The sequence below is a fragment of the Phaenicophaeus curvirostris genome, chromosome 29, assembly GCF_032191515.1.
Source record: "Phaenicophaeus curvirostris isolate KB17595 chromosome 29, BPBGC_Pcur_1.0, whole genome shotgun sequence".
NCBI classification, from domain to species: domain Eukaryota; kingdom Metazoa; phylum Chordata; class Aves; order Cuculiformes; family Cuculidae; genus Phaenicophaeus; species Phaenicophaeus curvirostris.
In genome coordinates, this window is record NC_091420.1 from 3,812,174 (window position 1) to 3,827,180 (window position 15,007).

Consider the following 15,007-nt stretch of genomic DNA (forward strand, 5'->3'; position numbering starts at 1 on the left):
GCTGGGGAGGGGGTCCCAGTGGGTGTTGGGAGGTCCCAGCAGGTGTTGGGGGGTCCCTCCCCCCCTGCACAGACCACAGCCAGCGCGGAGCCCCCTCCCCACGGTTTATTCTTTACACATGCTGAGCCCCCAACACCCCCCCAAGAAGGGGACGGTGACAGAGTGGGGGGGGTATGAGGATGGGGAGCACCCCGGTGCCTCCCCCAAAGAGAAGGGGCTTGTCCCTGTCTCGGGGGGCCCCGCTGCCCCCTCCCACAGCCCCGACATCACCTCCCAGCGTGGGAAAACAGGGGGTGTCCTGGGGACAGGGACACCCCCACACTGTCCCCTCACCCCGGAGCCACCTCCATGCTGGGGGACATGGGATTTGACCGTGTCCCCCCCCCCAAAAAAACACCGACCCCCCCCAAGCCAACACGGACACCCCCCCAGCTCCTGCCGGGGGTCTCAGGGTACGAGATGGGGCGAGGGAAATCCGAGCCCCCCACTGTCCGGGGGGGTTCAGGCTGGGGCCGTGGCCGGGGGGGGTGGTCCCAGGACCCCCCCTCAGAGTCCCGATTCCTTCTTTCGCTTCTGGAAGCGGCGGAATTTTCCCTGGATGGCGAGAGCGGCTTTCTCGGTTTCGGGGGCGCTGAGGTCGATGTCGATCTCCTCCTCCTCCTCCTGCATCTTCTTGGGGTCCCCGGGTTTGGCTGGGGGGGGTGGTTACCTCACGGCACCCCCAGACTCAGCCCAGCACCCGGGGAGCACCAGGACCCCCCCTCACAGCAGCAGGGGGGGCACCTCATTGACCCCAAATCCACAACCCTCCACCCCATCACCCCCAAATCCATCACCCCCTTTCATCACCCCCACCCCATCACCCCTAAATCCATCACCCCCCACCCCATCACCCCCAAATCCATCACCCCCCTTCATCACCCCCCACCCCATCACCCCCCTTCATCACCCCCAAATCCATCACCCCTCACCCCATCACCCCCAAATCCATCACCCCCCATCACCTCCTTGGACAAGGGACACGCCGAGGGGGACACCCCCTCACCCCCTCAGGTTAAGGACACAGGGGGGTCCCCAAATCCCTCCAGGTGCCCCCCACTCACCTTCTTCTCTCCCGGCGGCGGCCTCGGCAGCTGAGGGGGGGGCGGGGGGGCTGCTCTGTGGAGAAAGGGGGGGTGACACGGGGATGGGGGGACACGGGGACCCCCAGAGCCGGGGGGATAAAGGGGGGGACATGGGGATGGAGGAGATACAGGGATGGGGGGGACACGGGGATGGGGGGTATAGGGGGACCCCCAGAGTGGGGGGTGGATAAAAGGGGGGGCATGGGGATGGGGGGATAGGGGGATTGGGGGGGGGGATGAGCAGGGGAAAGGGGGGGACAAGGGGGTGGAGGAGATACAGGGATAGGGGGGATATGGGGACCCCCAGAGCGGGGAGGGGGAAAAGGGGGGGGGCAGGGTGATGGGGAAATAGGGGGGACACGGGGATGGGGGGACACGGGGACCCCCAGAGCGGGGGGAAAGGGAGGGACATGAGGGTTATGGGGGGACACGGGGACCTCCAGGTCCCCCCCAACCCCGGGCAGCAGCATCACCCCCACATCCCCCCCCCCCCCCAATTCCCGGGCGGATCCGCTCCTAAAAATAAGTGGGAAAAGGTGAAAACCCGCACCTCGGTCATGGCCCCGGCGCTGTCCGTCTGTCCCGCTGTCCGTCTGTCCCGGTGTTTCCCGGTGCCCCCCCCCCCAACCCCGCGGTCCCCCCGGTTTTAACGGCGCCGGCGGCCAATGGGGAGCGGGGGGCGGGGCGGGGGTGTCCCCGCGTCTGTCCGTCTGTCCCCGTGTCCGTCTGTCCCCCCCGTGCCCACCTGCCCCCTGCTTGTCCCCGTGTCCCTCTGTCCCCGCATCCGTCCATCCCCGTGTCTCTCTCTGCCCGTGTCTGTCTGTCCCCCCATCCCTGCTCGTCCCGTCTCTCCCCGTGTCTGTCTGTCTGTCCCCTCTGTGCCTGCCTGTCCCCGTGTCTGTCTGTCCCCCTGTGCCCACTTACCCCCTATCTGTCCCCATGTCCACTTGTCCCCTGCCTGCCCCTGTGCCTGCCAGCCCCCATGTCCGTCTGTCCCTCCCCACCTGCCTGTGCCTACTTATCCCCAATCTGTCCCCGTGTCCATCTGTCCTCCCATGACCACTTGTCCTGTCCGTCCCCATGTCTGTCTGTCCCCTCTGTGCCTCCTTGTCCTCATGTCCGTCTGTCCCTCCACATTTGCCTGTTCCCCCCATGTCCACTTGTCCCCTGCCTGTCCCTCTGTCTGTCTGTCCCCCTGTGCCCCCTTATCCCCTATCTGTCCCCACGTCCGTCTGTCCCCCCCGTGCCCACCTGCCCCCTGCCTGTCCCCGCGTCCGTCTGTCCCCGTGTCCGTCTGTCCCCTCCCCTCCTGCCCCTCCCCGCCGGCCGCAGCCATCGCTCAAGTTCAAGGTCCAAACTCCACCAGGCCCTGGCCAGGCGGCACCGCGGTGGCACCGGGCACCGTTGGCTCCGGATCCAGGTACCGGCACCGGCCGCCTGGGTGGCCGCACGAGGGTGGCCGGTGGCCTTGGTGGCACCTGGGGACGCGGTGGCTCCCGCAGCGCCCTGTCCCGCAGGCTCTGCCCCCGCGCTCCGGCCATGTCCGCGTCGAGCCCCTCGGATGCCGAGAGCAGCCCCCGCGCGCCGGCGGCACCGAGGGACCCCGGGGACCCCCCGGAGAAGGTTTGTGCCGTCTGCGGCGACCGCGCCACCGGGTACCACTTCCACGTGATGAGCTGCGAGGGATGCAAGGGATTCTTCAGGTGGGAGAGAGGGAATGGGAGGGGATGGGATGGGATTGGAGATAGAGAATGGGATGGGTTGGGATAGAGGGGATGGGATGGGAGATTGGGAATGGGATGGGAGGGGATGGGATTGGAGATAGAGAATGGGATGGGTTGGGATGGGAGATTGGGAATGGGATGGGATGGGATTGGAGATAGAGAATGGGATGGGTTGGGATATATGGGATGGGATGGGATGGGAGATTGGGAATGGGATGGGAGGGGATGGGATTGGAGATAGAGAATGGGATGGGTTGGGATATAGGGGATGGGATGGGATGGGATGGGAGATTGGGAATGGGATGGGATATAGAAAATGGGATGGGTTGGGATGGGATGGGAGATAATGGGATGGGAGATAGGGAATGGGATGGGATCAGATGGGATAGGTTACAAGGGGATGGGATGGGAGATAGGAGATAGGAGATAGGAGATGGGATGGGATGGGATGGGATGGGATGGGATGGGATGGGATGGGATGGGATGGGATGGGATGGGACAGCACAAGCCGGTCCCATAGACGGGAACTGGGAGGAACAAGAGGCACCGGCCGCTACCACCCTGTGTTCGGGCCGATCCCCCTCTCCAGGACCCGGCGGCGATGGGGTCCGGGGGGTGTCCCCTCCTGTCCCCCGGTGCCGCCGCAGGGTCTCACTCGCCCGTGTCCCGCCAGGCGCTCCGTCCTCAAGGGGGTCCGGTTCACCTGCCCCTTCGCGCGGCGCTGCCCGGTCACCAAGGCCAAGCGGAGGCAGTGCCAGGCCTGCCGCCTCCAGAAGTGCCTCGACGCCGGCATGAGGAAGGACAGTGAGCGCGGGGACATGGGGACAGGGAGGACAAGGAGGGCTTGGGAGGGGAAAAGGGACAGTGAGGACCAGCTGAAGTGGGGACATGGGGACAATGGGGGGGACAGGGAGGGCTTGGGAGGGGACAAGGGACAATGAAAACCAGCTGAAGAGGGGACATGAGGACAATGGGGAGGACAGAGGAGACAGAGGGGGTGGGACCCCTTAGGGAGAGGGGCTGGAGGACAGAGGGGGCTCCAAAAAGCTGGGGCTGGAGCCATGGGGACGACTCGGGGACAGCGGCGACGCGGTGCCCGCAGTGATCATGTCCGAGGAGGCTCTGAGGCGGCGTCGGGCGCTGCGGGGGCAGCGGCAGCCGGAGCCGCCGGGGGGGCTGACGGCGGAGCAGCAGGAGCTCATCGCCGTCCTCATCGCCGCCCACCACCGCACCTTCGACTCCAGCTTCTCCCAGTTCACCCACTACTGGGTGAGTGGGGACCCCCGGCAGCCCCTCGCGCCCGCGGCCGCTCCGGCACCGGCCTGACGCCGCGGCTCCCCAGCCCGCCGTGCGCCTCTACGTCCCCAGCCCGCGGCCGGAGAGCCCCGCGGAGCCGCCGGCCGGCCTGGACGAGGACGTGCTGCCCGACGTCTTCTCCATGCTGCCCCACTTCGCCGACCTCAGCACCTTCATGATCCAGCAGGTGATCAACTTCGCCAAGGAGATCCCGGCCTTCAGGTGCTTTGGGAGGATTGTCGGGCGGGAGCGTCGGGCGGGAGCGTCGGGAGGGATCCCCTCGCCCTCTCGCCGAGCCGACGCTGCCCTCGCCCCCCCAGGACCTTGCCGATCGACGACCAGATCTCCCTGCTGAAAGGAGCCACCCTGGAGATCTGCCAGATCCAGTTCAACACGGTCTTCAACACGGAGACCAACGCGTGGGAGTGCGGGCAGCACTGCTACACCATCCAGGACGGGGCGCTGGGTGAGCTGGGGGGCGCGGAGGCCGCGGGGAGCGAGGGGAACCCGCGTCCCGCCTCGCCCGTCACCCCCGTGTCCCCGCAGCCGGGTTCCAGCAGATCTACCTGGAGCCGCTGCTCAAGTTCCACATCAGCCTGAAGAAGCTGGGGCTGCACGAGGCCGAGTACGTCCTGCTCCAGGCCATGCTGCTCTTCTCTCCAGGTGGGGAACCGGGGGGGGGGACCAGGGCGGGGGGTCCCCTCGGCCCCGCTGACGCCCGCTCCGCGCCCCCAGACCACGGCGGCATCACCCAGAGGGATTTCATCGACCAGTTCCAGGAGAAGGTGGCCCTGACGCTCAAGAGCTACATCGACCACCAGCACCCCATGCCCGAGGGCAGGTAGGAGCCACGGTCCCGGAGCAGCCACGGTTCCCTCCCCTCCCGAAAGGCCACGGGAGCCGAGCCGGGCGTCCCGTCCCCTCCCAGGTTCCTCTACGCGAAGCTGCTGCTGCTGCTGACGGAGCTGCAGACGCTGAAGGTGGAGAACACGCGGCAGATCCTGCACATCCAGGACCTCTCCTCCATGACGCCGCTGCTCTCCGAAATCATCAGCTAGAGCCGGTGCCGGATTCCCAGCGGCGCGCACCGGGGCTCCCCGCCCGCCAGAGAGTTTTACAGGACAAAGTAAAGCTCCTTTATTTTTCCAGGCTCCGTGGCTGCGTGCGCCCGGAGCCACCGTGGCGGCAGGAGCTGCGGGAAGCGCGGCGCCAGGGCGAGGAGGGCCCGGAGCGGCGGCCGCCGCCAAGGCCGAAAGCGCCGAGGGCCGCGGGGCAGCGTCACGCGGAGTCCCCCCGGCCGCCGGGGAGCAGACCCCCCCTCGCCGGCTCCCCCGGCACCGCGGCGCGGGAGCGGGTCCCAGCCGGCACTGCCGCGGCACAGCGCGGCGGCTCCCTGAGCAAGGTGGTGGCACGGGCCGCCCGCCCCCGCGAGCCCTCAGCCCACGATGACGCTGAAGCCGCAGTGGAAACGGTTCTTCCAGTGGTTGAGGAAGGCGCCCAGAGCCAGGGTGACGGGCAGGGGCGGCAGCTTCTTCTCCAGCACCGCCCCGACGCTCCAGTTGCTGTCCAGGAGCCCTGCGGGGCCGACACCGTCAGCGCCCGGCACGCGGCGGGGCTGCCACCGGTGCCACCGGCGCCTCCCTCACCTCTGAAGACCATGTTGGCCTGCGGCAAGTTGAGCTGGTAGCCAAAGGCGAAGGTCGTGTCCTGCAGCCGCGTGTTGGCCTCCAGCTCCACCCCGACCTGCACCTGGGGGGGCAAAACAGGAGCTGGCGTTGAACGGGGACGCCAGGAGGGACAGGGGGAAGGGGACGAGGAGGCGCAGGAGGGGGACGCGCTGGGGACAAGGACGGGCTGGGGACAAGGACGGGCTGGGGACAAGGATCTGCTAGAGATAAGGGCGGGCTGGGATGGAGACGCGCTGGGGATGAGGACGCGCTGGGGATGAGGTGTGGGGACAAGGACACGCTGGGGACAAGGAGATGTGGGGACAAGGATACACTGAGAACGAGGAGATGTGGGGACAAAGACCTGCTGAGAACAAGGAGATATGGGGACAAGGACCCGCTGAGAACAAGGAGATGGGGGGAAGAGGAGGTGCTGGGGACAAGGACACATTGGGGACCAGGACACGCTTGGGACAAGGAGGTGCTAGGGACAAGGAGGTGCTGGGGACGAGGACACACTGGGATATGGATGCGCTGCGGACCAGGACACTCTGGGGCTCAGGAGGTGTTGGGACAAGGACCCACTAGGGACAAGGACCCACTGGGAACCAGGAGGTGTTGGGACAAGGGCCCACTAGGAATAAGAACACACTGGGGACAAGGACACGCTAGGGACAAGGATGTGCTGGGGACGAGGACCCGCTGGGGACAACGGGGTGTTGGGACAAGCAGATGTTGGGGACAAGTACGTACTGGGGGCCAGGAGGTGCTGGGACAAGGAACCACGAGGGATAAGGGCTTGCTGGGGACAAGGAGGTGTTGGGACAAGGAGGCGTTGGGGACAAGGACCCACTAGGGACAAGCACCCGCTAGGGACCAGGACCCGCTGGGGCCCAGGACCCGCTGGGGACAAGGATCTGCTGGGGCTGCTCACCTGGTCGTTGGCGCGATGGTAGTAGCTGGCGTGGGCGCCGCCGTAGCCCAGGTTGAGCGTCGCCACCCACTTGGGAGCTGGAAGAGAGGAGCAGAGCGGGGGGCGAGGGAGCCGCGGGCTCAGCGGCTCGGTGCCCGCCAGCCCCGCGCGCGCCCGCCCGCCTACCCGTGTATTTGCCGGCCAGCGTGAGGATGGCCCCCTCCTCGCCGGGCCGCCGGTGGTAAACCAGCTCGCCGCCCAGCACCAGGCGGGAGGTGACGCTCTGCAGAAAATGGGCCACCAGGATCGCTGCGGGGACACACACGGCCTCAGCGCGCGGCCCCCCGGCGCCCGCAGCCCCAGCCCGGCAACGCCGCGCTCACCGGACTCGCCGAGGAGGTCGGGGTTGCCCAGCGTGAGGGTGGCGGTGCAGTCGTCGCCCCGGTACTCGCCGTCGAATTGCCACGTCACAAACTTGGCCTGGTGGGTCTGCGAAGCGACCGGCACGGCACAGGGTCCCGCCACCCGCCCCGGGGACATCCCGGAGGGGGACGAGGACGCCCCGGGGTCCCCTCCCGCCCGCCAGGGCCCCCTCCCACCTGGAAGACGGCTTTGGTGCGGATGCGCTCGCCCAGGAGGTGCAGCACTTGGGCGTTGAGGCTGCCGCTGTTGTCCATGTCCCCGACCAGCGTGGGGAAGGCCTGGGGACAGGCTGGGGGTCAGCGAGGGGGGACAGGGACACCCCCGTCCCCAGCCTGGGCTGAGGGCTGGCAGCCCCTGGCCACCAGAAACCCCGTCACCCACCCCGCTGGCCCCCCTGGGCCACCCAAGCACCCCCATTTCTCAGCCTCAGACACCCCAGGGCCACCTCGAGGCCTCCCGTCACCCCCAGGGCCACCTCGAGGCCACCCTGTGGCCACCACCCACTACCCCAGGGCCACTGCAGAGCCACCCTGTGGCCACCCCAGGGCCACCCGCAGCCCCAGCCCGCCCCAGGGCTGTCCCAAGCCACCCTGAGGCCACCCCCCACCCCAGCGCTGTCCTACGGCCGCCCCAGGGCCACCCCGTGGCCACCATCAGCCCTGGGACGGCCAGCGGGTTGCTCACCTCTGTGGGGCTGAGCTGCCGGTCACCCACGAAGGTGGCGTTGAAGCGGTAGCCGGAGGGGCCGAGGGTGCTCATGTGCACCGAGTGTGTCACCTGCGGGGAGGGGACCTCAGTGCGGGAGGGGGGGACACGTCCCCGCGCCCCCCCCCCAGCCCAGCCCAGCCCGGGGCCACCACTGACCTGGAAGTGGCTACTCAACATCTTGGTGACGATGAGCTTCACGCCCTCCATCTGCTGTGGGAAGACCTCTGCGGAGAGCGGGGCTCAGCGGGGCCACCAGGGCCACCCCCGGGGCCACCCCTGAGCACCCGGGCCACCACAGCCACCCCTGGGCTACTGCGGACTCCCCCCTGCCCCCGAGGGCCACCACAGCCTCCACCAGGGCTACCACAGCCTCTTCTGGGGCCACCACAGCCCCTTAGGGCCACTGCTGAGACCTGAGCCCCGCTGTGGCCACCGCAACCCCCTCTGGGGCCACCGCTGCCACCCCTCTACGGCCACCACTGGCCCTTGAGCACTCTCCTGCCCCGGGGCCACCACTGCCCTCCCCGTGGCCACCACAACCCCCTCTGTGGCCACTACTGACCCTCGACTCCTCCCTTGTGGCCACCACAGCCCCTTAGGGCCACTGCTGACACCTGAGCCCCGCTGTGGCCACCACGACCCCCTCTGTGGCCACCACGGGCCCTTGACTCCCCCGCCTTGTGGCCACCACAGCCCCCCCCGTGGCCACCGCGGGCCCCCCCACCTTTGCAGGCCCGGTGCAGCTCATCGAAGCTGCCGGGGCTGCCCAGGGTGTCCCCGCGGCGCGGGGCGCGGCCCAGGACGCCGCCCATGGCCCGGCGAGGCCTCAGGGCCGCCCGCCGCCCCCGACCCCGTCCCCGCCGGGCGCCGCCATCGCGGCCGAAGCCGCCGGAAGCGGCCGCGCGGGAACGAGCGAAGCCGCCGCCGCCATCTTGGGTGAGGGCAGCGCGCGCCGCCCCGCCGATTGGCCGAGCCCGCGGGGAAGGGGGGGGGCTCCGCCATCTTGGGTGAGGGCAGCGCCCGCCTCCCCATCGATTAGCCCGGCCCACGGGGGGCGGTGTCGCGCCTCACCCTGCACCCCCACACACCCCACCCCCCCCGCCCCCTCGGCCCCGCGCGGCGCCGTTCCGGGGCTGCCGCGTTCCGCCACGTGTCCCTCATGTCCCCTCCCTCTCCCCACACGTGACCCGCCCCCTCCCAGTGCCTCCCAGTGCCTCCCATGTCCCCTTATGCCCCCCCCGTGTCCCCCCAGTGCCCTCCATGTCCCTCTATGTTCCCCATGTACCCCATGTCCTCCAGCGCCTCCCATGTTCCTCCGTGTCCTTCCATGTCCCCCATGTCCCTCCATGTCCCCCTATGTCCCTGTGCCCCCCGTGTCCCCCCAGTGTCCCCCAGAGCCCCCCATGTTCCTCCATCTTCTCCCCCCATGTCCCCCTGTGCCCCTCCTGCTGTCACCAGCAGCTTTCCTGGAAGGGGCTCGGGGTGTGTGGGGGGGGACGAGGACTCTCTGTCCCCAGGGCCACCAGGGTGACCCCATGGGTGGCCCCTCCTGCCCCGCTGAGTCACGGCGTCGTGTTGGCGGCCGAGGGTCAACGATAACGCGGGCAGTGACCTTCGGCCCAGGGACGGGGCGGGGGGGGGTCCAGGAGCAGCCCCCCGACTGCCACCATGTCCCCCATGGTCTTCCACGTCCCTCCATGCCCCCCACATCCCTCCATGTCCTCCTAGTGCCCCTCATGTCCTTTCATGTCCCTCAATGTCCACCATGGCCCCCCATGTCCTCCACATCCCCCATGTCCTTCCATGTCCCTTGATGTCCCCCCGTGTTCCTCCATGTCCCACATGTCCTTCCATGTCCCTCCATGTCCTCCCATGTCCCCCATGTCTCCCACATCCCCCATGTCCTTCCATGTCCCCCCATGTCCCCCCAAGTCCTCCTAATGCCCCTCACATCCCCCATGTCCTTCCATGTCTCCCATGTCCCTCTCTGTCCCCCCATGTCCCTCATGTCCCACCACTGAGCTGGGACCCCCAGCCAAGCCCCACTCCGACATGACCACCACGTGCCCTGGCGTAGCAGCCATGGGGCCACCATGTGCCACGGGGCCTCTGGGTGCCAGGGGGCCCCAAGGTGCCATGAGGCTCCAACGAGCCACAGGGCCACCGCTTGCCAAGGGGCTCCGAGGGGCCAGGGAGCCACACGAGCCCTGGGGCTTCAACGTGCCAAGGGGCCACCGACGGCCACGGGGCCACCAGCCCGAGTGCCACGTCCCGGGGAGCTGGGGACGAGGGGGCCGCAGGGTGTGGGCGAAGGCAAGCGGCCGCCCTGGTGACCGTTCCCCCCGCCGTGTTTACCCAGCGGCCGCGGTGGCCGGAGCAGCCCCCCCGGCTCCAGGGAGGGGATAAAAGCCAACGGGGGCCCACAGCCCCCTGAGTCCTGCCAGGTGAGCTGCACCTGCACCCAGCACCGGGCAGCAGGGGCTGTGGGGCTGGGATGGGGCTGTGGGGCTGGGAGGCAGGGATGGGGCTGTGGGGCAGGAGGGGCTGTGGGGCAGGGATGGGGCTGTGGGGCAGGAGGGGCTGTGGGGCAGGGATGGGGATGTGGGGCAGGGATGGGGATGTGGGGCAGGAGGGGCTGTGGGGCAGGGATGGGGCTGTGGGGCTGGGATGGGGATGTGGGGTAGGTCTGTGGGGCAGGGATGGTGATTCAGAGCCCATGGGACACCATGGGGCAGGGCTATGGGGCAGGGCTGTGGGGCAGGGACGAGGCTGTGGGGCAGGTCTGTGGGGCAGGATGGCGATGTAGAGCCCATGGGGCAGGGCTGTGGGGCAGGGCTGTGGGGCAGGGACGAGGCTGTGGGGCAGGGATGGGGCTGTGGGGCAGGGCTGTGGGGCAGGATGGCGATGCAGAGCCCATGGGGCAGGGCTATGGGGCAGGTCTGTGGGGCAGGGACGAGGCTGTGGGGCAGGGCTGTGGGGCAGGAGGTGCCGGCGCGGCCGCAGACCCTGACGCTGCCCCGCGGCGCCGCCCCAGCCATGAAGCTGCCCCTGGCCGCCCTGGTGCTGCTGCTCTGCGCCGGCCGCCTCGGTGCCGCCATGGTGAGGCGCGAGGCCGGGGCCCCCGCGGACCCCGAGGAGACGATGGCGCGGCCCTTCCAAGCCTTGACCGAGTTCTTCACCAAGGAGCTGCCCGAGAAGCTGAAGGTGGAGGAGCTGCGGAGCCAGGCCGAGTACGGGGACATCGGGGGACATGGGGGAGATGGGGGACATGGAGGGACATGGGGACATGGAAGGACGGGGGGGAGATGGGGGACATGGGGACATGGGGGAGATGGAGGACATGGGGACATGGAGGGACATGGGGACATGGAAGGATGGGGAGGACATGGGGACATGGGGGAGATGGAGGACATGAGGACAGGGGGACGAGGGGGAGATGAGGGACATGGGGGAGATGGGAGACATGAGGGGACATGGGGGACATGGGAGACATGAGGGGACATGGGGGACATGGAGGGACATGGGGACATGGGGGAGATGGGGGAGATGGAGGGACATGGGGACATGGGGGAGATGGAGGGACATGGGGACATGGAAGGACGGGGGGACATGGGGGAGATGGAGGACATGGGGACAAGGGGGCACATGGAGGACATGAGGACAGGGGGACAAGGGGGAGATGAGGGACATGGGGGACATGGAGGGACATGGGGGACACCAGGAGACATGGGGACATGGGGGAGATGGAGGACATGGGGACATGGGGGACACGGAGGCCATGAGGACAGGGAGACAGAGGGAGGATGAGGGACATGGGGTTCTGGGGGACATGAGGACATGGGGGACATGAGGGACGTGGAGGACGTCTATCTGGGCTTCTGTAAAGCCTCTGACACGTCCTCCCAACCTCCTTCTCTCTGAAGCCAGGAGATACAGATGGATGGGAGGGTGAGGAACGGGCTGGGTGGTGGCACTCGGAGAGTGGAGCCCAACGGCTCCAAGTGCAGATGGAGATCCCTGACCAGCCGTGGCCCTCGGGGGTCCTTACTGGGACCAGTAGCTTCGTCAGTGACATAGACAGCGAGACGGAGGGCTCCCTCAGCCAGTCTGCAGGTGACACCGAGCTGAGGGTGCAGTTGCCACACCAGAAGGATGAACGTGATCCAGAGGGACCTGGACAGGCTGGAGAGATGGGGCTGGGAGAACCTCAGGAGGTTCCACAAGGCCAAGGACACGGTCCCATCCCTGGGTCGGGGCAATCCCTGCTCTCAATCCAGGGTGGAGGACGATGCGATGGAGAGAGGCTGGATGGGGTTTGGAGCCCCTGGTCCAGCGGGAGGCGTCCCTGGACGATCTTTGAGGTCCCTTTCCACCCATCCCAGCTGGTGACCCCCCCCCAACCCCCAGGACGCCCCCCTCACCGCCCGCTTCTCCCCAGGGTCTACTTGGACCGGGCCAACAAGCAGCTGACGCCGCTGGCCCAGGAGCTGCAGAGCAACGTCCTCGGCTTCTTCTCGTCCCTGCTCCGGCTGCCCAAGGGCGAGGAGCAGGGCTGAGCCCCCCCCGCGCCCCCCGGAACAATAAAGAACCGGAGCCACCGCTGGGTCCTGGCTGCTGGGGGGACTGGGAGGACTTGGGGGGGGGAACTGGGGGGAACGGGGACAACGGAGGGACTGGAGGATTTGGGAGGGGATGGTGGGGCAGGGGATGGTGGGAGGACTGGGGAGGCTGGGGGAATGGGGGAAACTGGGAGGACTGGGGGGACAGAGGGAACGGGGGGGTTGGGAGGACTGGGGAAACAAGAGGGATTAGGGGGGATAAGGGGAACTGGGGGCAATGGGGCCGACAGGAGGACTTGGGGAATTGGGAGGGAATGGGGGGACAGAGGTAAATGGGGGGATTAGTAGGACTGGGAGGACTGGGGGGACTGGGAGGGAATGGGGGGACAGAGAGAATGGGGGGATGGGGGTAAATGGGGGGAACTGAGGGGAATGGGAGGACTGGGGGGAATGGAGGGAACTGGGGCGACTTGGAGGGCGGGGGGGACGGGGCCACGGCGGCTGCAGCTGAGACCGGACAAACTCATCGCTGCCAGCACTAAAGATGGAGGCGCACGGAGGGGGAGGGGGGGGTAGGCGTAGCGCCCTGCCCGTAGTAAAGATGGCGGGGGAGGTTTCCCCAGACCAAGATGGCGCCGCGGGCGCTGCCCCGTGACGTCACTTCCGGGCGCGCGGGCCGCGATGGCGGAGGAGGCGGCGCGGCGGGCGGCGGCGGCGCTGCCGGTGCTGCGGGAGCCCGCGGGGCCGCGGGACCGACAGGGCTGGGCCGCACGGCTCAAGGAGGAGTACCAAGCGCTCATACAGGTGCCGCCGCGCGGACACCCCGCTGCCGTCCCGGTTCCTCCCCGTTTTCCCCGGTTCCACCTGTGTTCCCCTCCCCCGGTTCCCCCTCCCTCGGTTCCCCCCTCCCTCGGTTCCCCCCTCCCTCGGTTCCCTCCCCGGTTTGTCCCTTCCCCCCCCGGTTTCTCTCGGTCCCCGCCCCGTTCACCCCCGTTTCTCTCGCCCCCCCCCTCCCTCCAGTACGTGGAGAACAACAAACGCGCCGATAACGACTGGTTCCGCCTCGAGTCCAACGCCGAGGGCACCCGGTGGGTGGGGGGCGGGGGGCCTGGACCTGGGGGCTCCCAGCCCTGGGTTTTGGGGGGTCTGGGATTTGGGGGGGGGTCGTAGACTTGGGGGGTCCCAGCCCTGGGAATGGGGAGGGGGGATTGGGGGGGGGGTCCCAGCCCTGGGATTTGTGGGGGGGTCCTAGATTTGGGGGGTCCCAGCCCTGGGAATGGGGAGGGGGGGATTATGGGATTGGGGGGGGTCCCTAGATTTGGGGGGGTCCCAGCCCTGGGGTGGGTTCTGGGATTGGGGAGGGGTCCCAGACTTGGGGGGGGGCGATTCTAGGATTGACGGGGGTTCCAGACTTGGGGGGATCCCAGCCCTGGGTTTGGAGGGGTGGGGGGGGTGTCTTGGTCTGTGAGGGGGGGTATTCTGGGGTTGGGGGGGGTCCCAGTCTGAGGGGGGGGGGGTCCCGCTTGCAGGTGGTTCGGGAGATGCTGGTACATCCACGAGCTGCTCAAGTACGAATTCGCCATCGAGTTTGATGTGAGTTGGGGGGGTTGGAGGGGGGAGTTGGGGGGTCAGCGTGGGGGTGGGGGGGAGCACTGACCCCCCATGTGTGCCCCCCGCCCTCCCCAGATCCCGGTGACCTATCCCGGCACGGCCCCCGAGATCGCGATCCCAGAGCTGGATGGAAAGACGGCCAAGATGTACAGGTAAGGGGGGGCTGGGGGTGGGACGACAGGGGGTTTTGGGGGGCTCCCTGCCCTGAGGGGGGTGGTTCCTGATGGCTCCTTCCCCACCCAGGGGCGGCCGGATCTGCCTCAGCGACCACTTCAAGCCCCTCTGGGCCAGGAATGTCCCCAAATTCGGATTGGCGCACCTGATGGCACTGGGGGTGAGTTAAGGGGGAGTCCCTGTGGGGGGAGAGGGGGTGCCCTGGGGGGGTTTGAGGATCTCCTGGGGGTGAGGAGGGGTCTCCTGGGGGTGGGGGAGGCTCCCCCCATGGGTCGGGGATGTCCCTTTGGGTCTGGGGGCACCCCTTGTGGGGTTGTGGCATCCTTCTATGGGTCTGGGGGGGTCCCCGTGGGTCTAGGGGGGGGTCCCTATGGGTGTTGAGGGGTCCGTGTGGGTCTGGGGGGGCTCCCTGTGGGTGTAGGGGGTCTCCCTGTGGGTCTGGGGGGGTTCCCTGTGGGTCTGGGGCTTCCCTGTGGGTGTTGGGGGGTTCCCTGTGGGTGTTGGGGGGTCCCTGTGGGTCTGGGGTCCACACTGACCCCCGCCCCAGCTGGGCCCCTGGCTGGCAGTCGAGGTCCCGGACCTGGTGGCCAAGGGGCTCATCCAGCACAAGGAGAAATGAGGGGGGGGGGCGTGAGGGAGGGGGGGCAGAGGGTACAGCCCCCCCCCCCGAGCCTCCGCCCTCCCCCCCCATCGCTGCTGCCCCCCAATAAACCGTTCAGCCCCCACATTGTCCCCGCCTGCTGCTTGGGGGGGGGGGTCCTGGCTCCCCAGTCTTGAGGGAGGAGGGGGATCCTGCCCCCCATCTTCT

At 68.5% G+C, this 15,007-nt stretch overlaps 5 protein-coding genes across 6 annotated transcripts; 4 read left to right on the plus strand and 1 right to left on the minus strand.

Moving 5' to 3' along the window:
* The first annotated feature begins 2,663 nt into the window (after window positions 1-2,663).
* On the plus strand, window positions 2,664-5,288 carry NR1I3 (nuclear receptor subfamily 1 group I member 3). 2 transcript variants are annotated; one of them, XM_069878878.1, is made up of 8 exons: window positions 2,664-2,827; window positions 3,522-3,652; window positions 3,951-4,117; window positions 4,191-4,366; window positions 4,465-4,610; window positions 4,691-4,807; window positions 4,880-4,985; window positions 5,073-5,288. In XM_069878878.1, the coding sequence occupies exons 1-8, from the start codon at window positions 2,664-2,666 to the stop codon at window positions 5,200-5,202; spliced, it is 1,137 nt and encodes a 378-aa protein (XP_069734979.1). In that variant the 3' UTR covers window positions 5,203-5,288. The 2 variants fall into 2 exon arrangements, with proteins under 2 accessions (XP_069734979.1, XP_069734978.1); XM_069878877.1 differs by having other exon boundaries at window positions 4,691-4,985.
* On the minus strand, window positions 5,267-8,759 carry TOMM40L (translocase of outer mitochondrial membrane 40 like). Its single transcript, XM_069878845.1, has 9 exons — window positions 8,580-8,759; window positions 8,012-8,079; window positions 7,832-7,924; window positions 7,324-7,425; window positions 7,108-7,213; window positions 6,911-7,033; window positions 6,746-6,822; window positions 5,791-5,893; window positions 5,267-5,719 (listed from the first exon to the last, which is right to left on the minus strand). Exons 1-9 carry the CDS (start codon window positions 8,665-8,667, stop codon window positions 5,580-5,582), a joined length of 900 nt encoding a protein of 299 aa, XP_069734946.1. The 5' UTR covers window positions 8,668-8,759; the 3' UTR covers window positions 5,267-5,579.
* A 1,148-nt stretch (window positions 8,760-9,907) lies between these two features.
* LOC138732052 (collagen alpha-1(I) chain-like) lies at window positions 9,908-10,261 on the plus strand. Its single transcript, XM_069878399.1, has one exon. It carries the CDS (start codon window positions 9,908-9,910, stop codon window positions 10,259-10,261), a length of 354 nt encoding a protein of 117 aa, XP_069734500.1.
* Window positions 9,972-12,452, plus strand: APOA2 (apolipoprotein A2). Its single transcript, XM_069878910.1, has 3 exons — window positions 9,972-10,299; window positions 10,890-11,085; window positions 12,294-12,452. Exons 2-3 carry the CDS (start codon window positions 10,892-10,894, stop codon window positions 12,409-12,411), a joined length of 312 nt encoding a protein of 103 aa, XP_069735011.1. The 5' UTR covers window positions 9,972-10,299; window positions 10,890-10,891; the 3' UTR covers window positions 12,412-12,452.
* A 637-nt stretch (window positions 12,453-13,089) lies between these two features.
* Window positions 13,090-14,920, plus strand: UFC1 (ubiquitin-fold modifier conjugating enzyme 1). Its single transcript, XM_069878886.1, has 6 exons — window positions 13,090-13,218; window positions 13,435-13,502; window positions 13,944-14,007; window positions 14,101-14,177; window positions 14,269-14,359; window positions 14,747-14,920. The coding sequence occupies exons 1-6, from the start codon at window positions 13,096-13,098 to the stop codon at window positions 14,816-14,818; spliced, it is 495 nt and encodes a 164-aa protein (XP_069734987.1). The 5' UTR covers window positions 13,090-13,095; the 3' UTR covers window positions 14,819-14,920.
* Window positions 14,921-15,007: the final 87 nt, after the last annotated feature.

Coding starts and splice junctions, on each gene's coding strand:
- NR1I3 (XM_069878877.1), top strand. CDS start 2,664: ATGTCCGCGTCGAGCCCCTCGGATGCCGAGAGCAGCCCCCGCGCGCCG. Junction 2,828..3,521: donor GGATGCAAGGGATTCTTCAG/GTGGGAGAGAGG, acceptor GTGTCCCGCCAG/GCGCTCCGTCCTCAAGGGGG. Junction 4,367..4,464: donor AAGGAGATCCCGGCCTTCAG/GTGCTTTGGGAG, acceptor TCGCCCCCCCAG/GACCTTGCCGATCGACGACC.
- TOMM40L (XM_069878845.1), bottom strand. CDS start 8,667: ATGGGCGGCGTCCTGGGCCGCGCCCCGCGCCGCGGGGACACCCTGGGC. Junction 8,080..8,579: donor GCTGCACCGGGCCTGCAAAG/GTGGGGGGGCCC, acceptor CGCTCTCCGCAG/AGGTCTTCCCACAGCAGATG. Junction 5,894..6,745: donor ACCATCGCGCCAACGACCAG/GTGAGCAGCCCC, acceptor TTGCCCCCCCAG/GTGCAGGTCGGGGTGGAGCT.
- LOC138732052 (XM_069878399.1), top strand. CDS start 9,908: ATGACCACCACGTGCCCTGGCGTAGCAGCCATGGGGCCACCATGTGCC.
- APOA2 (XM_069878910.1), top strand. CDS start 10,892: ATGAAGCTGCCCCTGGCCGCCCTGGTGCTGCTGCTCTGCGCCGGCCGC. Junction 11,086..12,293: donor GAGCTGCGGAGCCAGGCCGA/GTACGGGGACAT, acceptor GCTTCTCCCCAG/GGTCTACTTGGACCGGGCCA.
- UFC1 (XM_069878886.1), top strand. CDS start 13,096: ATGGCGGAGGAGGCGGCGCGGCGGGCGGCGGCGGCGCTGCCGGTGCTG. Junction 14,008..14,100: donor AATTCGCCATCGAGTTTGAT/GTGAGTTGGGGG, acceptor CGCCCTCCCCAG/ATCCCGGTGACCTATCCCGG. Junction 14,178..14,268: donor AAGACGGCCAAGATGTACAG/GTAAGGGGGGGC, acceptor TTCCCCACCCAG/GGGCGGCCGGATCTGCCTCA.